The following is a 22,850-nucleotide window of genomic DNA, read 5'->3' on the forward strand; positions in this document are numbered from 1 at the left end:
ACTTTCTTAATATGTTGTCTATTGTTAATTGTTGGGGAAAAATTATTTGTAGACGGAAGAGAGAGAACTTTATTGCTCTTACCTCAGAGAAATAATGCAATGCTGGCAAAATCTGTGACCACATCCTGTCTGGTGAGGATTGTGAAGGACTAAGTGGCAATAGGCACATTTGTACCGTTCTTCTAAGGTTTCAACAAACTGGTAGTCAGTGGCAGGTTCAAAGTCTAGAGAAATGCCGCTGGTGGAATTCTGGCGTGCGCAGCTGTTTGAGAAACCTGTAAGTTCTTCAGAGGCCATGGAAGTTATACTGGAAAGTCAAGGAGAAAGTTTTGATTGAAACACCTTTGTGATGAGTCAAATCATCTCCACTGCAGTTTGCAAGATGAATATTAACATGTTTTTGGACTCACTCTCTTGCTGAAGATTTCAGATTCAAATGCAGGATCTGTATTAGCAGTACTAAAATATCAGCAATACAAAAAAACAAGGCACTCCAGCACACTCAGCAAACGGACAAAAGAATGATGATTTTACTGTAAGTACCGATTTCACGGGAGGTCAAAAACTTGGGGCCAAATACTTCTCTTTATAATTAATCACCAGTTTATATAGTTCTAAGTTTCAAAATCTTCCTTTAGGTATTTGTGTCTTATTAATTGCATTAAGTCATGTCTGAAAAGCAATAGTGAGAAAAGCATGTATGCAATCAGAATAGTAACTTCAATTTTTAGCTCTCTATCTTGCCACAGTTTGAAATAGATACACCATTAATTTCCAATCTAAATGGTTCAGAAAAAAGAAATTGGACCTTAAAATCTGTCTCAGTCTACCAGTAACTTTTTCCAACTGATCTAGGCCTGACAATAGCAGATCCTTACCCTTGAACATAATTTTTATTACTTAAGAACCAACATTCATAAGAATTTTTGTTCTGCTGTTTACTGAACAACAGAAAAGTTTACTTTGTAATGTTAACCTAAATAAATATTGGTTACTATATTTAGCTCTGGAACGCATGTAGCAGCAGAACATACCTGTCACATTAACGTAGATTGAAATTACAAGTTCTTCTCACAACACTGTTGGCATTTTTCTTTTTCTTCCTAACTCTTAACATAGAGGACAATTAACTCATGCAAACATGCTTTATGATGGGGGTTTTAAGTGTTTACTTTTCATTTACCTCACTGTCTGGAGGACAAAACTGAAATACAAGTTAAATAACTGTGTATCAGTTTGTAAGAAACTCAGCCAAGATCTTATCTCCTACCTAGGGCTGTCAAGTGATTAAAAATATAATTGTGTTTAATTAAGCAAATAAAATTAATCACCATTAATTACACTGTTAAACAATTATAAAATAACCAAAATATTTAAATAAATGGTATTGTCTACATTTTCAAATTCATTGGTTCCAGTTACAACACCAAATGCAAAGGGCACAGTACCCACTGTTTTTGACAACTACTTGCACTGTAAAAAACAAAATAGTGTTTTTTCAATTCACCTAATACAAATGCCGTAGTGCAATCTCTGTCATGAAAACTGAACTTACAAATTACAAACAATGTAAAACTTCCAGAGTTTATGAGTCCACTGAGCTCTACTTCTTGTTCAGCCAGTCGCTCAGACCAACTAGTTTTTTACATTTATGGGAGACACCGCTACCTGCTTCTCATTTACAGTGTCACCTGAAAGCAAGAACAGGTGTTCACATAACATTGTTGCAAATGGTGTCACAAGATATTTACGTGCCAAATGCAGTAAAGCAAGCACATCAAACATGCGGACTGCAAGCCACATGTAGCCCAAAAGAATTTTTTTGTATCCCATGACAGAGGAGTTGGGGTGATGTGCGTGAGCCAGCAGATGAGTGAGTTGGGCCCCAGCAGACAGACACACACCCACATGTCATGCAGCACCCCTGGCCTGGCCCCACCTCACTGGAACATGCTCAGCAGCCACACATTAGCAGGCACACATGGCTCAGCTCATCCCCCTAGCAGCAAACACAATGGAAAGGGCAGGCAGGGCTGCATCCAAGCCTGGCACTGCAGCCTGTGTCCTCTGGTGCTGGGGGGAGAACCACTTCCGAAGTCACCCTGTGCAGGCCCTCCTAGGTGCTGTGGCACTGGGTCTCCCATGGCTCTGCCTCCTGCCAGCCAGCCGGAGCCTTAGCTCCTCCTGCCTGCAGTGCTGGTTACACCCAATGCTGCCTTGTCGCCACATCGGGAGACTCCTGTCAAGGTCGCCTCACACCCCCTTGTGGGCTGTCCACCAACGTCTTCCCCACGAAACTGGGCATGGGGAGCCACCCGTCTCCATGGTAGGGTCAGCCCTGCTCTCCAGGGCTTGGGGAGGGAAGGGAAGAGGGCCCTTCTCAGCAGCGCTAGACTGAGGCACACGTCGGAAATTGTGTGTGTGTTTGAATGGGAGAGGGGTCAGCCAAGAGTTGCAGGGAGGTGAACCCTAGGGAGGCTGCTCAGCTGGTTCTGAAGCAACTGCCCTGGCCTGTGGCTGGCACTAGCAAAGCTGGACATGGCTTAGGGGCCAGTATCAGTGGGAGACACATTTGAATCACACCACTTCACATGCAGTGTGCACATGAGGTCATGGCAGTTAGTGCAGGTGTGATCTTGAAAATTTTATGCATCACATAAAAATAATTAGAGTATCTTCAATTTATATTTAAATTAAAATTATTATAGATGAGCAAATAATTTTACACATCAAATTTTGTGAGTTGTTAATAAAATTATAAAACAATAACATTCATATTAAGTATTAAATTCTCAGTTAAAATTATTGTATTGTATTCAAACAAAACCTGAAAAATATTATAAAATATACCTAAAACATAATCTACAAAAAAAATAATTACACCTCTCCAACAGAAGTACAACATTGTCTTCGGTGGCCCTGAAAGCTATCCATTTTCATTTAAGCAGCCCTCAGTAGACTTTGAGTTTGACATGCTTGCAGTAAAGATTCCTATGTTCCTCCATGCTTCAACCACAATGCCAGAGGACATGCATCTATGCTGATGACAGGGTCTGCTCAACAACAATCCAAAGCTGAGTGGACCAACACATACTCATTTGCATCATCTGAGACAGGTGCCGCCCGCAGAAGGCTGAGGGTGTTTTTGGTTTTGTTTTTTGTGGTGGTTCTGGTTCTGAAATTTCCGCATCAGAACTGCTCTATTAAGACTTCTGAAAGCATCTTCCCAAACTCATCCTTCTCAGATTTTGGAAAGCACTTTACATTCTTAAATCTTGACTGCTGTAGCTATATTCTGAATAGGAGCTGCAAAGGAAAGCCTAAATCTACCTGGAAAGCTGGAAAGGGTTAAGCTAAACTGCCTTTGAGGGAGGGAGCTAAGGGGAAGGTGGGAAAGAGCCTATGGGAGCTAGCTAGCTAGCTAGTTCCAAACCTGAAACTGAATCACAACAGCATCTTCTTGGTTAGAAAACAGAGACATTAAAAAAAGAGGTGGATCTCTCTAGGAACAGAGGGGAAGAAATAAGCTCTTCCTGAACAGATCCCCTGAGAACATCAGAATGAGTGAGTAGGGAAAAGTTTATGTAGTCACTTAAGGTTTACCATTTTCCTTGTTTGGGGGGTTGGAAACTATGTTTAAGCTGCTTATTTATTCCTTTTGCTCTCTCCTGTAACCAAGCATAAAACCCAGGGTTAAAAAAACCCTGTGTTTGCTCCAAGTCATGGCTTATAACACCATGCTATTTACAATGATTGCAAAGACAGTCTTGTTTTAATAACGGCTTTTCAGTCTCTGGGAACAGTAGAGACAGAAGTGTCATGGTGGCTGAATCATCTGCGACAAGTTATTTTTAGAAACCTCACATTAGTACCTTCTTTGCATTTTGACACATCTGCTGTGAAAGTGTTCTTATAATGAATCTGTGCTGGGTCTTCTTCCGAGGTGTCCATAACATTAAATATATGGGAAAATGCAATTAACACAGAGCAGGAGACATGCATGCTCTCCCTCCAAAGAGTGCATTCACAAATTTAATTAATGTGTGGGTTTTTTTAACAAGCGTATCAGTGCTGAAGCATATCCTCTGGAATTGTGGATGAAACATGAAGGGACATACAAATGTTTAGTATATCTGGTACATTAATGCCTGCTACAAAAGTGCCATGTGAACATCTGTTCTCACTTTCGGGCAATATTGTGACTAAGAAGCAGGCAGCATTATCTCACATACGTGCAACCAAACTTATTTGTCTCGGAGGAATAAGAAACAGGAAACATATAGGCACTGAAGTTTTACACAGTTTTGTTTTGGAGTGCAGTTATGTAACGAGAAATGTTTATATTAGTATATAAAATAAAAAGATTGCATTACAGTACTTGCATGAAGTAAACAGAAAAATAGTATTTGTTTATGAATTTTACTATGCAAATAATAGGAATAGAAAAAATAAAGTGAGCACTGTGCACTTTGTATTGTGTTGTAACATAAAATCAATATTTTTGAAAATATGAAAAACATCCAAAATATTTAATACATTTCAATTGGCATTCCATTGTTTGCAGTGCTATTAAAACTGTGAATAATTTTAATCATGATTGATGTTGAGTTAAATCACTTGATTAACAGTTAACTGCAATTAATCAACAACCCTACTTCTAGCTTCAAAGGATCCAGCTGCCTCAAAGGAAAGTGAAGAATCACAAGGGAAAAGTATGGATAAAACATCCTGCAGGGTACATTTCTTACTACCTCTGTCACTTAATGGCTAGAGTGCACAAAATACTTTTTCCTCTGATTTTTAAACCCTTCTCATTATCTATGTATGCACCCAATAATTTTTTGAATCCTACTATGCTAGAATAAGAATCCTCACATGCTAATGAATTCCATGGGTTAACTGGATGTTGTGTTATAAAATACCCCACCATCACCTCCTTGTATGAGTTTTAATTTTGTGGAGGCTTTTACAATGATTGTACTTTTGTATTTCTCTTCTCTTGTCATATTTTTGCCCCTTAAACTAGAGTTTCTCAACAAGTGGGTAACAAAAGGAAAGAAAGAGGATGAAAACTGTATCACAATCTATGCCAGTAAAATAACATTTCAAGAGTAAATATTGGGTGGCCAACATTTCTAAGTTCGTAGGGTCAAACACAGAAACTGATAAATTTTTTTTTACTTTTACAGTACATGCATTTTTTTAGTACTATTTCAAATAAGCAGTGTTTCTCAACCTTTTCAGGTTGGCCACTACTCCATCCTTTTCCATTTTAAATCATTAGGAAGTCTCTAACATTTGAAACTACCTGAATTACAGCCAACACAAGAAATTATCCATCATGCAGGCATTGAAATCGAGAGGATTCACATCATATTAAATCAGAAAAATGTTAACAAAACTAGAAGTAATCATCAACAACATAACACAGCAAGCCGTCTCTTAGCAAAAATAACCAGGAGGTCTCCAGCACAGGAAAGTTTAATATTAAATAAACCTTGGCACAGACCAGTGAATAGAACAATAGCTTCCAGGCAAACAAGTTATTGGTAAACACAGTAGGGTCTCAACATTCGCAAGGTGTCCATGTTGAGAACCCTCATGAACGAATTTCACAAATATGGCTCCCACCTGGAGCCTGGCTTCCGGCACTCCTGCCCATGGCCCCGGGAGAAGCGGTGAATGCTGGCGCTCCTGCCAGGGACCCCGAGGGAAGCAGTGGCTGCCTGTGCTCCATGCCCCGGAGCAGCAGCAGCTGCCAGCGCTCCTGCCTGGAGCCCTGGAGGAAATGGCCGCTCGCAAATAATTGAATTTGCGAACATTAAGTTTGCGAATCTTGAGACCCTATTGTACACTAAAGGGAGAAAGGTCAAGACTTGAAACAGAAAGTCTACAGTATGAATATAACTACTCTTGTGAAAATATCCTGGAGTTACAGCCACAACTACTGATAAACCTCTCTATATTACATAGACTTACAGGAATGGACATCACATCATCTAATCCAGATCCCTGCACTTATGGCAGGACTGAGTGTTATCTGTTCCTGACAGGAGTCTGTCTAACCTGGTCTTAAAAAATCTTCAGTGATGGACATTACAAAACCTCCAAGCAATGCCTGACCACCCTGATACTCAGGAAGCTTTTTTGTTAAAAAAAAATTAAGCCCATTACTTCTTGTTTAATACTTGGCAGTTAAGATGGTTACTCATTTTTTGTAATTGTTATTCTTTGAGATGTGTTGTTCATGTTCATTCCACTCGTGTTGTGTACGTGCACACATGCGCAAGAGCTTGTAGACTTTTGCCTAGCAGCGACCTGTCAGGTCAGCTGAGGCGTCCAATATATAGCTTTGCTGACCTGCTCTCCTCATCCCTTGCAGCAACCTCTTGCCAGCTACTCTGAGAGAGGGGAAGGAGGGAGGGTATTGGAATGGACACGAACACCACCCAGGTATGGAAATACTTGTGTCACTCGCATAAAAAGGCCAGAAAGACTGACATGTATTTTGTGAAAACTCGAGGGGCTGAGGACAAGTCGAATGGTAGACAGGTGAATTGGTAATGAACATTTTTCACTAAGAATCTGAGGTCTTTCCTGTTAGGCACTATGATTGTTATATGTATGCATCTTTTAAGTCAAGGGCAGCACACCAGTCTGCCATACCCAGGGAGGGGATGACTGAGGCGAGAGAGACCATGCGGAACCGGAACTTCCTTATGAACTCGTTGAGTTTCCGCAGGTCGAGAATGGGTCTAACCCTGCCCTTTGCCTTTGGTATTAAGAAATACCCAGAAGAAAATCCCTTGTCCCTGTATTCCTGAGGAATGTCCTCTATCACCCAAATGCAAAGAGCAACTGCACCTCCTGTACAAGGAGCTGCTCATGAAAGGGAACCCTAAAGAGTGATGGGGAGAGAGTGGGAGGGTTGATAAGAGATGGTGAGGGGTGGGGAAGAGAGTTGGATAGAATATCCCCGTTCCACCATGCTGAATTCCCAGCTGCCCAAAGCAATATGGAGACCAGACACAGCAGAGAGGGCATAGTTGGGAAGTAAATGTCAGATGACCTGGATCTGGGGAAGGAGCTGGTATGCTGTCCTTGGGTGCACCTTCAGAAAGGTCTTCTTCAAGCCTGACAGCCTGATGGAGGCTTATATTGGCCAGAGGCCTGGCCAGAAGATGAGTTCTGCCTCCTCCTACCACTACAATTCCTCCTACAGAAATGTTCCTGACAGTCTGAGGATTGGAGGGAACATAGTGACTGAGATCTGAAACGTCTGTGTTGTAGGGCAGGCGTGTGTATCTTAGGACTTAGAGACTTCAGTGTGCAGCCTTCTTTCATTTTTTTCAGAAAATAAAATTGGGTCCTGCAAGGTTTGCTGGACCTCAGAGGGGAGGCCTGAAACCTCGAGTCAGGAGCTCCTTCTCATCCCTGTTTCCAGGGTTCGGGCTGCAGGGTCTGCTGCATCAAGAGCCACTTTTAAAGACGATCTCGCTACTAATTTGCCCTCTTCCACTAGGGAGGTGAACTCCTGCCACGAGTCCTGCGGCAACAGTTCAGTATATTTAGAAAGGGCTGCACACATTATGAGCATAGTGACTGATCAAGGCTTGATGGTTTGATATCCTAAGTTGCAGACCTTCTGTGGAATGCTCACTAACTTGTGGGACCCCAGTTTTGAGATACCTAGAAGCCAATTTTTAAAAGTGCCACACACTCACAATTTAACTGAAGTCATTGAAAGTTTGTGGCAAAACCAGGCCCAGATGTCTCAGAATTAATATTTTAAAAACTTTTGAAGTACTGAAAATTAATGGACACATTTAAAAATTTTGGCCTAAGCAATTTCGCTGAAGGCCCCAGGAGTCAATGCCAGACCAGAGATTAGGACTGTGGAGAACCCACTACTCAATACAGTGTTCAGGTCAAAGCCCACACCTCCTTTTTCAAACACTTCCAGAATCCACATTTGATTGTCTTCAACCCTTCCCCTACGCACCTGAAACAAAATTCTCTCACCAGATTTACATGGAGACAATATCAAACAAGATAAATTCTTCCCATATGAACTACCAATAGCTGTGTGGTATCCAGGAATGTCAACAGACACACAAATCAGTGATAAGAAAAACCACAAGGCTAATTTTACCAACAAAAACCTTAAAACAATACACTAATTAGAAATGCAATTGTGATCAGAAGTCGAATCCAAATACTCATGCATAAAACTCTCTGTCAATTAATTCAACAGCACTAGTTTCCATCTCCTCCTAAGAATTATTTCACCACTCTAACTTCTAACTACTTTGCTGGAATTAACATATTCCCTTCTTCAGGCATCTTTAAAGAGAACATATAAGATCTGAAAATCACTACTTTTAGCAAGGTAAAATACTAATGGCTTGTATACACCAGCAAGTTTTGTCAAAGAAAAGGGCCTTTTATTGAGCGTTCAAACTGTAATACTTTTGTTGTGAAAAATTGCTGGTTTTGTCAACAAAAGACTTCCAGTTCCAGAGGAACTTTTGTCTTTTTCCTTCCCTGTGTTGTCAACAAACATGCAGTACGGACACCTTGAGGCATTTTGTCACTGATTCTGCTCTGCATGTAGTGGTCTCATGGTATCTTCCCTGATCATCACACCAAATGCTCCCCAGAATGAACCACCACAGAGCTGTTGGATCTGACCAGTTTACAGGGAGAAGAGTCTGTCAGATTGCATCTGCGAGTGACCCATAGGTACTGAAACACGTATAGGCACATTTCTAAAGACTTCTATGAAAAAGAATATGAGAGTAACACACTGCAGTGCACATCAAAGATTAAAGAACGGAGACAAGCCTGAAACCAAGAACTGCGATAAGTCTCGTGAGGTGATCTGATGCTCTTTTGCGTCACCAAAGACCTACCATTTCCCCGAACGCAATTATAGGAGGAGACCCTACCTCTACTACCTCACGAGCTCCATGGATACTTCGGAGGACACAGAGGCAGTGCACAGAGGATCTAACCTGGAGGATGACAATGTAGATGAAAAGACTGAGGTAGCTGAGAACTAGGGGCTCTGCCTAGGTCACCGACTGCGTCTGGCAGCCAGGAATCGTTCTCCACTGTTGGCAGTCAGTCAGTCTAAGCAGCCTCCTTTATGGAGAGCAGGAACAAGGGACGAAATGCAGGGTAAGTTGCTGTGACTTGTGGAGTGTAGGGATGAGGCCAGGGAAAAGTGTGAGGCTGGCTGTGTTTCTGTGAGTTGCATGTATCTGTGCACAGCTAACCCATACAGCTGAGCAGCACGTTGATGCTCACCCTGATTTCAAGGGAATCCTGCAGAGAAAGGCTATCAAAACTTTTGGAGAGGTATTTGTAGATTTTCTCCTTAAGATTCCATGGCAGTGCTGCTCTGTCTCCTCCTCCACTGTAGGAGACTTGCCTGTACCACTCGCCAATCATCTGTGCAGGAGCCAAAGCAGAGCACAGGTGGACTGCATAAGAACCAGAGCAAAAGCCATGAGCCTGGAGAAGTCACGCCCTCATTTCCTGGCTTACTCTGAGCAAGGAGATGTCTGCCATGATGTTACCTACCTGAGGACAAGTTGTGGCATAAATTAGAAGTACATTTGTTACTACAAAGGGAATTTTCTAGCCCCGGTTATAACGTATGTTGCCTGTATGCAGTGATTACACCAGTGTTTCCTCTCACTCACCATGGCTCAGGTGCTTTGTGAGATGTGTTCCTTTCAAGGGCCAGTGGGACACTGCGTGAAAATGATGGAAAAGAGGTTTGCACAAGTGAAAAGTTAGTATGTAGGACTCAATGTTAACAGACTCCTTTTTGTATTTTGTATCTGATACCAGAGATTTCGGCAGCCCCATCGCACACCGCCTTGGACTGCTTGCCACGAATATGGCAATGCCTTCATAGAAATAAGGATTTGGTTTGTGAGGTGCTATATCAGTCATCTAAGCTGGGTCTACACTAGAGAGTTTTGTTGACAGAAAGGGCCTTCTGGCCCTCGACAGAACTAGGCATTTGAGTCAACAGCATTATCCCCCAGAAAACTGAGGCAAAACAATCAGTCGACAGAGTACCATCGACAGAAGTGCGGTGTACACACTTCTGTTGACAGTAACAGAGAGGGAGCCGTGCTAGTCTATACACTACCAAAACAAAAAGCAGTCAAGTAGCACTTTAAAGACTAGCAAAATAATTTATTAGGTGAGCTTTCATGGCCAGACCCACTTCTTCAGACCATAGCCAGACCAGACCAGACTCAATATTTAAGGCACAGAGAACGAAAAAAAGTAATCAAGGAGGACAAATCAGAAAAAAATGATCAAGGTGAGCAAATCAGAGAGTGCAGGGGTGGTGGGGGGAGGGAAAAGGTCAAGAATTAGATTAAGCCAAGTATGCAGACAAGCTCCTATAGTGACTCAGAAAGTTCCCATCTCGGTTCAAATCACGTGTTAATGGGCCGAATTTGAATATAAAAGCCAGCTTGGCTGTTTCTCTTTGAATAGCAGTGCGAAAATTTTTTTTCAGTAACACGCATACTCTTAAGTCATTAATAATGTTGACTAACTGGTTTGTGGATCTGGAGTGTTTTGATGTCTGTTTTGTGCCCATTGACCCTTTGTCTAAGGGAGTTAGACGTCTGTCCAATATACAAAGCATCTGGGCATTGTTGGCACATGATGGCATCTATGATGTTAGTAGAGGAGCATGAGAAAGTGCCCATGATTCTGTGAGTAACGTGGTTAGGTCCAGTGATGGTATTTCCAGAGAAGATATGTGGACAAAGCTGGCAGCGGGCTTTGTTGTAAGGAAAGGTTCCAGGACTAGTATGGGAGGGGTAGCCGTGTTAGTCTGGATCTGTAACAGCAACGAAGGGTCCTGTGGCACCTTATAGACTAACAGAAAAGTTTTCTGTTAGTCTATAAGGTGCCACAGGACCCTTCGTTGCTGTTCCAGGACTGTTATGCCTGGGGTATAGACTGTGGCTGTTTGGGAGGATCCTCATAAGGTTGGGAGGTTGTCTGTAGGAGAGAACAGGCATGTCACCCAGGAATCACGCATAGCACTTGGAAAGGGAACTTAGGATCTCTGAGAACAACCCAGCCTTTCCCAGGCAGGCTAAAGAATGCACAGACGGTCACAAAGGAACAGACTGAGATCACAATGTGCTTGGTGAAACAGCACAGTTAGCGTGGGTTGGTCCCCCTGCCCTGCAGCAGATTCAAAATTCTGTGTGCAGCAACCCCCCCCACACCCCCACCCCTGCCTGCCATTTCCTTTCATTCTCTGGAAGTACAAATTTTCCCATGGTCTCCACGGTTTGGAGAAGGTTTCCCCTCCTCCAACTGTAATTATGATACCTGGACTTACACATGGTCACAAGTTGTGACCCTTTGCTCGTATATTCCTTACCAGAGGGGAGGGAGAGGGTTCATTGCGTTTCAGTGCACTGCTTTCTAATGAATAAAGGAATGCTTTCAGAATGAGTCAATGCTTTTATTTTCTGCTTACCAATGTTACATACCAGTCAGCACACTCTAAGTGCAGGCATTAAAGGCATGTTCCCAATTATGCATTGCAATAAAGGGGGAGTGAGGGAATGGAAGCAACTATTACAGAGCTTAATACCAATGCCCTTCATTTTCAAAGTGCACCTGGCAAAGGCTCCCTGATGTTGACGCAGCCGTTTGAGCTTCTCTGAGAGCTCTAATGTCTGGCTGCTCAAACTCTGCAGCCAAGCACTATGTATGTGTGCTCCATCCCTGAGCAAACAATGCCTCCTTACTTTCACACAGATTATGCAAAGTACAACACACTGCAATAACCATGGAAATATTGTCCTCAGTGAGGTCCAGCCTGCCATAGAGATATCTCCATCTGGCCTTCAATCTCCCAAAGGTATTCTACCACCATGTGGCAACAGCTCAGCCTGTTGTTATAATGCTCTTTACTGCTGTCCAGGTGCTCTATGTATGGTTTCATCAGCCAGGACTGCAAGGGGTAGGGTAGGTCTCCCACGATCACAGTGGGTATTTCCACATCCCCCACTGTAACCTTGCGGTCTGGAAAGGACCCGACCTTCATCTTTCAGTACAGCCCAGTGTTCCTGAAGATTTGTTTATCATATTTCTTTTCCCATGTTGATGTCTGTGAAATGCCCACAGTGATCCACAAGCACCTGCAGCACCATCGAGAAGTATGACTTCCTGTTGATGGTAGCAAGGTGCACGGGCACTAAAGTCAGAAGGTGCGTGCAACCTATGCCTCACCAACAGTTGGGAAATCCCACGTCCACAAACCCAGACACAATGCCATATAAACTTTCCAGAGTCACAGTCCTGCACAGCAGAATGCAATTTATTATCCTGCACACTTGCAGCAGTACAGCTCCAATGGCAGACTTCCCCACTCCTGATTTGTAACTGACTGGTAGCAAACTGGGAGTCATCAGCTTCCAAACAGCAATTACCACAGGCTGCTGCATGACAATGCAATTCCACCATCAGTGCTGGTTTCCCTAGTCCAGAAGCACAGTCTACCCTGCATAGCTGCTCTGAGTGCCAAAAGCAATAACAGGTTGCCACTGTCCACATCATGTGCACTATCAAGCTTCTCCAAGTCTTCCTCTGTCAGTAACTTCAAGATGATGTCCACTGCACAAGAGCTCTGTAATCCATTCTTTCACTTGGCAGATGCTGGAGTGCACAGCAGGAAACAGCAATGTGGCGGGGGGCTTGAAAGGATGCCAGAAGACCTGAACAAAGCAGTGCCTGATGGGACATTTTGTATGGCCCTAAGATGCCCTGCACTCTATTCTGAGGTCTCGTAACGTCTACTAACAGATGGTGTCACCAGGCACTATGGGATACACACCCATAGTGCCTTGCTCCTGCTGACAACCAGGGAGCTTGGACATGGACACAATCTGTAAACAGAAGGCACAAGTGTAAAAACACTTTAGCAACTTGGTTTTTTTGACAACTTCTGCATGTCCACATTAGCTTCCTCAACAAAAGTTGATAGTGTAGGCATACCCCAAGACTACATCCCTTCCCTTCCAAACCTCTTTTTTCATGACGTCTTCTCCTCCATTTCAATCTTGCTTTAAGTTATAAATTCAGAGAAAATTAGAATAGTGCAAGTGTCCAGTGAACCATTCTTTCCTTATGTATGTCTGCTCTCAGAAATGTCAGCTAAGAAGTCTGCTTGATCCAATACAGCCTAAGCACATATAGGACCACAAAGGTAAAGTATTCTATCTGCTCCCTCTAGGGGATGGGTAGGGGAGCTAGTTGTGGCTTCAGGTTCAGCACGTAGTGATGGGGACAAGAAGCTGTGGTAAACATGGCTGCAATTCCTTGTCCAATAAATTCTGCTTTTATTTTCTCATCTAGGCTTCTATTACTAACTAATCCTTCAACAAAAGCTGACTATGAAAGGAGTCACTATCTGTAGCCATCCAGGTCTTGCACAGCTCATACAGATCATGGATTCATGTTAGAAGACTTATCCCTTCACCCTCCCACTTCTCTGGACCTTCTCATGTGAACAGAGAACAGCAACACCATCAGTCCAGAGACGCTGATAATTTGATGTTTATTGGGATTAGCTTTCAGCAATCATGAATGAAGTTTCCTTTTTTCCCCAACTTACTTGCCGTTTGCCCGCAATTTATATAGTAATAGCTATACCTTAACCAATCATTTTACTGAAATTTAACTAACCAATCCTAATATATTGTAAAACGATTATTTAACCAATTTATCCAAAAACTTTAACTGATTTACACCAAGTAAAATTACACAGCAGACGACAACAAAGAACCAGTCAGAGATCACACAGATAAAAAGTAGAAAAGTGGGGACCATAATGACAAAATGAAGAAATGAGGACTTCACAATCCCAACTATTGATACGTGGATCCTTGCCAGCCAGAAAGCTATAAGCCTAAGGTTTCTTTAATTCTTCTAGGCTCTTCCCTTTATCTGGATGTGTCAAAAGCAATCCGGTCTATAACAGCTCAAAATTGCCTTCTTTCAATGTGACTGGTTTAGAATGGGAGGATGTGACCATCTGCTTCCCAACTTATCATTGCTCCTGCTGCTTGGCCTAAGTACAAAAGCCTCAGACTCACAGTGAGATAGGGGCAGACTGTGATTGTGATTATTTGTTACCTTTATTACTAGATAAGTGATAAGAATACACCTAAATTCTTAAAGTAAAGGCCTTCACAAGCAGGCTATAGTCTAATAGTTCACACTCCTGAATTGAGGCATAAGGGCCAAATTCACTTTTGGTGTATTTCACTGAGCTGCACCTATTTACATCAGAGGTGAATATGGCCCAGCGTGACTTGTTCAGCAGTAACAGAGAGGTAGCCATGTTAGTCTGTACTCTTAACAAAACAAAACAGCAGAAATGTAGCACTTGAAAGATTAATAAAACTATTCAGTGATGAGTTTTTGTGGGACAGAAGTGGGTCTGTCCCACAAAAACTCATCACTGAATACATCATTTTGTTAGTGTTTAAAGTGATACATTTCTGCTGTTTTGTTTTGTGAAGCAGTGTAGCTATACATTACTACTGTGTAAACAAGCCTGTTCATAAAGATCATTTAACATGATAAGATCTGAACAATTACAAATAAATATGATGCATATATAAGTGTGTGCGTCCTGTGTAACTTACACTAGACACAGGAAACGAGGGTGGAGAAACTGTAATTCCACTTCCGGCTTTAGATATCTGATGCCTGCTTTCTTTCAGCTCACAACAAAGCAGAACAGGCAAAGGAAAAAGTAATCTTTGCATTATATAGCACTCTGGGTTAAATTAAATAACTTCCTGCTTAAACTGACGTCTGACTAACACAGTAGGTACTGTATGCATTAACTTTTGCACATCAAGCAGCTAAATATGCAAAGTGAATGTATTGCAGTATTACAATGCAAACACACCCCATCAGCACCTTGTTTTAAAAATATTAGATGGGAGTGAATAATATCTGGACACTTGCATCAGAAGGGAAACAGACCCAAAACATACCCGTAAATAGACTTTCATCATGTCACTACAACGAAGTAAAACAAATTAAACCTTTATATACACAATAACCTTAAATACAAAGAAGGATTTGATTCAGATTAATTTCTATATATGGTATTAAATAATGAATTTTGACCCTACCTTGCAAAAATGGTTTAAATAGTGGTCACTAAGCCCATGTCCGATATTAATGATTGCTGTTACCCCTATTTTTTTGCTTTTATCAACTCAACCCTGTAGCCACCATAATAAAAGCCAACCTCACTGAAAGCATTTAAGAATTTTAGAATATTGCCTAACTAGGATAAACACATTGTATACAAAATGCTGCATACAGATGTTATTTTACTATAGGTTTCTCCTTTTCGTAAATCTTTAAATCACACTGTTTTGGAAAAACAGTATGGGAGGTTTTCACTATAAAAGAATAAACCATCTCAAATCAAGGCAATTCCCCTTTAACCAGCACCAGACCAAATACAGCTATGCATCTTCCATTTATAGGGACCATGTGTAATCTAAATAATTTATTTATGAATATATGCAGAACACACAATAGCGCTGTGTCTACACTTGCATTCCTCTTTTGAAAGAGGTATGCAAATGAGGGAAGTCAAAAATGCAAATGAGGTACAGATTTGCATACATGGCACTTCATTTGCACATTCTTATTTCGAAATTGCTTCTTTCAAATGAAGAACACCAGTGTAGACACTGCTCTTTTGAAAGTAAACCCCATCTTCGATAGAATCCTCCTTCCCATAAATAAAGGGAAGGAGGATTCTTTAAAAAATGGGGTTTACTTTCAAAAGAGCAGTGTCTACACTGGTGTTCTTCTTTCGAAAGAAGCTATTTCAAATAACAATCTGTAAATGAGGTGCCAGATATGCAAATCTGCACCTCATCTTCATTTTCAATTTTCCTCATTTGTATACCTCTTTCGAAAGAGGAATGGAAGTGTAGACGCAGCCTAGGAGTAGAACATGGTATGACAGTCAATCAGGATGATGCTACTTCCCAAAATGTTGCCTTCATACCAACAATTATTGAAACCAGTCAACCATTCCACTCAACCTTCAGCCTTCTACTCCATGCGGTGGGTACTCCTCCCTCCCTCCACCCATTCCATCCCTTCCTCCAAGCCCCCCATGCCCGCCCCTCTCTGCCACATCGCACTCTTTCCCACTAAGGCCGCATCTCACCCTTTCCTCCAAGGCCCTGTTCCAGACCTGCCTCTTCCCCACCCCACCCTCAAACATTCCACATCTTTACTACTCACCCTCCCTCTCAGTGCATCCTGTGGCATGTGGGAGGCACTGGGAAGGGGACGGAGGAGTTGTTCAGTGGGACTGCCACCAGGCAATGCTGGGGAAACAAGCTAGGCCAGCAACCAAAATATGTGACAAAAGGCCAAAGTGTGGCATTCCTATACTGTGTGCACCATCACTGATATGTTTTAACTCTAAAACTGGTTTTCAGTGATGGTCTCTCACAAAGTAAATTAAATATTTTTTTCTGTTTTCATTTAAAAAAACCAAATTCAATCACATGCAACCACTGAGTCTGCCTGTATGGGTCATCAGCTGGATCTGAATCCCAGATCTTCAGATTCTTCTACCAGTTGAGCTACACACAGTAACTGTTTCTCTCTCTGGCTGGGGCCACACTAGCCGCTGCTTTCAGAGGGGCTATGGTAATGTGGCACTTTGGAATAAGCTAATGATGCACTGCTCTGAATATGCAGCACCTCATTAGGATAGTGGCAGACATGTGCTTCGAAACTGTCAGTTTCGAAATGCACACCACCCATGTAGTCAGGGGCCTTTCAAAATGACCCTCTGATTTCAAAAGCCCCTTCTTCCCAAACCAAATGAGAAGAAGAGGCTTTCAAAATCAGGGTGCCATCTTGAAAGGTCCCCAGCTGCACAGGCAGTGTGCATTTCAGAAAAGTCAGTTTTGAAGTGAGCACAGCCACCACTATGTTAATAAGGCACTGAATATTCATAGCTATGCCTAATTAGCATATTCCAAAGTGCCACATTACCATAGCCCATCCGAAAGGAGCAGCCAGCATGGCCACAGCTTCTGTGAACCAGCCACGATAACTAGCAGTAGAACAGCCACTAAAGTAGTCCAGATTTTGCAAGACAATTCTTATTTTGGCTGGAATAGCAGAGATCAGGAATTCTGGTTTCAAGGCTTAGTGCTAAGATAGGAGAACGATATAATCATTTGAGAGAGGATAACCAGATCACATTATTTGGTACATGCATTCTGAAAGGTGTTGTGGCTTAGTGTATATGAGTTGCATCTCCTATACAAGAGAACTGGATTCTATGCTCAAATCTCGTTTGTAAACCTTGCTTTTTAAGGTTAGGGTGTCAGACACTGCTCAGCAGTAAGGTCTGTAAAGTACATGGAAGCATAAACAACCATAAGAGATAAAATTTAAACCCATGATCTCTTGGCATCCACCTCTGTATATCCCCTTAGCTCCAAGACTATTTGGCAAGGCAAACACAATCTCTCTGTCCCGCCATAAGAAAATGGTCTTCCTCTGTGGTGCAGAAGGACAGAATACCTGATCCAGCCAAAATGTGGAATGCCTTGCAAAACCTGGTATACTTTAGAGGTCTAAGATCAATTCACTGCAGTGGAGGTGTGAGGAAAGGAACATGAAAGAAAATAATGGAATATCACACATTAAATTATCCACTCCAAGTGCCTGATGGGCAAAGTGATCAAACTGACTCCATTACTGGGCTATACAGTTATAGTATTCACCAGTGTGATTTACTGGTAATTTGGAGCCTTTGCATACAGTAAATATAGGGCACAGGGGACAAGAGCGTGCTTGAAATGAATATAAAATGGATTAAAGAACAAATGCATATAATTAAGTACAATTTAAAGGTATGGCAAATTATACTGAATCACGAGAAAATAACAGCTAGTCATACATGTTGTTTACGTTGGATAGGCCTACAACATAGGAGGAGCAAATATTTTAAGCGCTAGCAATGCAATTTAGATCCATGGATCCCCACAGCTCTGTGGAGTCCTCTCCATATGCAAGGAAAGCCTTCTGGATGTGTAACTTCTCACTTTTGTGTATCCATGAGGAAGAAGACCAGGCCTTCCCCACTGCACTGGAGGGCTGGTTCCCATTGCATAGTCTTCATAAGCTACATATTCTGCCACTGAACTAAGCCCTTAAGCCATGTCTATACATGCCCCTCCCTTTCGGAGGGAATAACGAATTGGGAAAAGGGAATTTTGAAGTGTGGGGTTTATTTCAAAGCACCCGCACCTCTCCAGCCAACCTGCATTTCGAAAGCAGCACTTTCGAAGCGCAACTGGCTGCCATTATGCTGATGAGGCACTGAATATGCATGTCAGCACTTCATTAACCTGTTCCAAAGTGCCTCATTAACATGCCTCTCCCTAAAGAGAGGGGCATGTGTAGACCCACCCACAGTGGCCACAACCGATACACAAGGGCTAATACTTCTAATAGCAATAATTCCTGATTGGATACTGGCCTAACGGCCCCTGGGGAATGCTGCAGCAGAAAGCACAAAAACTAAATCAATTCACTTTGTGAAAAACAGGTTTTTTAAATCAAACCTGAAATCCAATGTCCCCTTACTGTAAGCTCACAGTAAAACCTCATCAATGATGTTTGCTAATCATCAGATCCAAGTTCTCATTAACACCCTGCAGTTTCACTCTACTTTTTTGTGACAATTCAACAGCCAAATATTGTACTGACAGCCCATAAGACTAAGAGTTTCTTATTATTTACAAAATACATTATGGTTGATATTATAATTAATTCAAACAAATATACGTGTAAAAAACCCACTCCAAAATACTTTTTGTGCTGCAGTAGTTCTGAGTTTGTGTTTCTCTGCTGACTTGCTTATTTGTAATGTTTGTAATTTACTAAGGATCTCCCAGTCATCAATATTAATTAGTGAAAGATGGACTCTGTAATAGATCTACATTGTTATATTTGGTGATAATGTGGCCAGGATTAGTTTTAAGTATGCTGTTGATTTTTAAACCAAGGAAAAGAAATTTGGCCATAACAGCTAGTAACAGTTGTAACTATAACAAGGTAATACTCAAGAGCTATGAACTAAGTAAAATTGGTACAGGTTGAACCTCTCTTGTCCAGCACCCTCATGACCTGACCTGACCTGTACCAAACGAGAGAATTTGCTGGACCACGTGAGGTCAATACAGTCTAGCAGCATTACCAACACTTCCACCGCTTGCTGGACTTTTAACAGTCATTTAAAGATACATTACAGCCAAACAACAGCACAGAACACTGAGAGCTTATAAACAAACATTATGGGACCATGGAAAACTTGGACACATGCATGGTAAATCCTCATCCAGCTGGATAACTGGATGTTGCCAGACAAGAGTGCCGGATTATAGAAGTTCAACCCATATTACGTTTAGTATATACTGCAGTAATCCAGCCACTCATTAAAACACTTTCATTTTCCTACTAAGTCTCTCAAGTATATTGAATACAACATTAATGTTATCAAACTGAACACTGATAGAAGAGTAACCTTTCTTGCTATAACATGGTGAAATTTAACAATTAATCCTTTTCTTTTCTACATTCACTTTTAAATTGCTGTTCCAAGGCATGGGTGTCTTCGTGTCTCTTCTGGTAACAACATAATTTGATATACATTCTTAAAGGATCATTGATGATACATACTAGTATTGCTGGAACTGTATGAATATACTCATACTAAACCATTGTCAGCACCCTTCAAATTCTGAAGCTTTACATTACCAAATCTACACATTATTTAAACATTGGATTTAAAAAAAGTTAAATGTTTGAGAAGTGTTTTGAAGATGGTAAGTATTACAAATATCATTATTAGTCTACTGCTAACAGTTACAATATTTTGATATTTTCATACCTGAAAACAGTAGTTGTTCCTGAGCAGAAAGTGAACTGTTCTGTGGTTAAAACACTACTATGATAGGGTTTAAACAGCAAGAGAGTGGAAATCCCCCACAACTAACTTTGCAAAGATCATCTCTACAAACAAAACAACAAACACAGAAAATGTTAGGAGAAACCGGTAAACCATTTAAGATTATTCTCCTTTAAACTAGGGATGTAAAATCCCATTTAATTAGTTTACCCTTTAAATGTTAAATTTATCCAAGTAAACAGAGCAGGGGTAGGGCTGTTTCTGCAGATCAGGGCTGTTCCAGTCAGGCTGGAGCCCCGTGCCTGTCATGCACACTGGGCCGCCATGGACAGGGGCTGCTCTGTCTAGGCTGAAGTGCCCCACCAAGCTGAGCATACTGCAGACAAGGGCTGGTCCAGCCATGCCGGAGCTACCCCTCACTACGGCAAGCTACCTGGGTCTGGAGCAATTCCTGGCTCACAGTGGATAGGGAGCTGCTCCAGCCCCCACCAGTTAACTGTCAAATATTAACACTCCTACTTTAAGCTACTGCTGCATTGACTGAAATAATACAGCCTGAATTCTTGTCTCTGGAGAAACATAAGCTTAGAAATACCTTTTTCCACATTTATAGCTTTCATAAAAATGTAGCCAGTTGCAGTGGAGCTGTAACTGATTTGACAAGTCTTTGGTCACAAGGAAACATGGCATTCGTTAAGGCATGCACAAAATGAAGGGCCCAGTCTTGCAGTTCCCTACTCAATCAACCCTTACTCGCACAGGTAGACCCACTCACATTATGTGAATAAGGATGTGTCAACAAGGGAAATTGCTACCAGTTTAATTTAAGGTGCTGTTGTAAATGGCTTTAGGTAGAGCTGTGCGAAAAAGCTGTGTGGATATTCATATTTTGGTTTAAATGAGACTTTTCAATTTAACTTGTCGACTCAATCAAAACAAGAGTCTATAGCGGAGTTTGCACTAGTTTAACTCAGTTGGTTTAGAAACAAATTTAAACTAGACGTGTGCACTGTTGTTCCTGCCTACCAAGCTAAATGCATAAGCTGAGGGCTCCTCTCACTCCTCCATTACTCACATCTCACCAGCTTCCTTTGTGCTTACCTCCCAACTAAGGCTGCTTCTAAGCTGCCTGGTAGCACAGCGGCTCACTGAGGGCTGTCTAGCACAGAGCCGCCTGGCTGGGGGAGGGGCACTTCCCCTTCAGCTACAGAGCAGTGTGGAGGTATAAGGAGGAAAGAGGGAGGAACGCAGGCAAGGAAGAAGGAAGGGAAGCAGAGGAAATTCAGGAGTTCTGTTTTCCCAGTTAAATTGCAGCTGCCAGGAGAGGAGAGAGACTACGCAGATTACAGCAGATTTTGAGAAACCCACCACTCTCTCCCAAGACTCAGCCTGCATGGGGGACAGAAGGGGTGGGTGGGTGCTGGCCTGGCTGAGTTGAGGGTGGGGAGTTTGCGGTATGTTCTCTGACTCCCAGCTGGGCTGCAGCAGCTGATGCCTGCAGCTCTGAGGAAGAAATCTCTTCCAGCCCCCAGCTGGGCAGGGGAGCAGAGTGCATGGGGGTGGGTAGGGTAAAGAGGGAGTGGGTTTTCGCTTCTTTGAGTGCTTGGTCATATGTATTCCAGTTAGGTGACTTTACAAGCCAAATACAGGAGGAGGGGCTGGAGTCACCGCATGGTCAACTCAAGAACAATGGCCCCAAAAGGCTGTCTAGGCTGTTGCACAATAGCATAGTGTGACATAGAAGTGCATGCAGAGGACCATGCTGCAGCTCGAGGCATTTCCTGGAAAGGCAGACAAGCCAGGAAGGAGGTTGAAGAGGCCAGGACTCACTCAGAGTGCACTGTAACAGGTGGCAGGACAACCGTAGCGAGGTCATAAGATGGTCATATAAGGAAATGATCCAGAAGGAGAAGTGCCAGGACAAAAGTGGAAGCCCTTTAATGCAATCAGCAACTAGCACAAAAAACTAGGTCTGGCAGAAGGGCTTGGTCCATTTGATGTAGGAGGCAAGTGTCTCTGCCTCATGGTGAGAATGCAGTCACTGCTCCTGCAGGGAGCCATGAGGTGTAGGATAGAAAACAGGAAGGAAAATGTTCCGAACAGTATGAAAGCTGGAGACCACATTTGGGAGGAAAGCTGGGTGAGAGCAGAGTTGAACCTTGTCCTTACGGAACACCACATACGGAGGCTCTGACATGAGGGCCTGGAGCTCAGACACCCTTCTGGCGGAGGTGACAACGACCAAGAAGGGCTATTACCAGGAGAGGTAAAAGAGGGAGCTTGTGGCCAAAATTTCAAAGGAGAGGCCCTTTCCCCCCTGGACACCAAGTTAAGAAGGTTCCAGGTCAGAACAGAGGCAGGCAGAGGCAATCCATGCCCTTGAGGAAGTGCCCCGCCATGGAGTACACAACAAGAGTACCATCCTTCCCTGGATGGAAGGCTGAGATACTCACCAGGTGGACCTTGAGGAAGAAGAGGCAAGATCCTGCTGCTTGAGAGAAACAAGGGAAGTCCAGCAACTGCGGGACACAGGTAGATACAGGAATGAGGTTGTGATGACGACACCAGCAGGGGAAGCACCGTGTGCATGAGTGGGAATGAGGGGAAGGTGTAAACCGGCCCTGAGTTCCACAGTATCAGGCATGCATCCATTAAAGAGCCAGGGCTGAGGCTGCAGAAGGAGCAGAACTGAGGACACTTGTGGTCACTCCAGGACATGAAGAGGTCCAGCCGCACAAAGGCACACTTTTGGAATACAGAATGGAGGATGCCCATGAGAGTCAATCACTTGAGCGTGCGGAACCAGCAACTGAAG

General features: G+C 42.6%; 1 protein-coding gene across 2 annotated transcripts in view; it reads right to left on the bottom strand.

Moving 5' to 3' along the window:
• Positions 1 to 22,850, bottom strand: part of TRAF5 (TNF receptor associated factor 5) — a 53,221-nt gene that overhangs the window by 16,800 nt on the left and 13,571 nt on the right. For both annotated transcript variants that reach the window (XM_074989574.1, XM_074989573.1), the window contains exon 2: positions 83 to 307. In XM_074989574.1, the coding sequence (XP_074845675.1) occupies positions 83 to 297 (215 nt within the window). In that variant the 5' untranslated portion in view covers positions 298 to 307. The remainder of the gene's footprint in view (positions 1 to 82; positions 308 to 22,850) is intronic.

Source organism: Carettochelys insculpta, chromosome 3, assembly GCF_033958435.1.
Source record: "Carettochelys insculpta isolate YL-2023 chromosome 3, ASM3395843v1, whole genome shotgun sequence".
In the NCBI taxonomy this organism is placed as follows: domain Eukaryota; kingdom Metazoa; phylum Chordata; order Testudines; family Carettochelyidae; genus Carettochelys; species Carettochelys insculpta.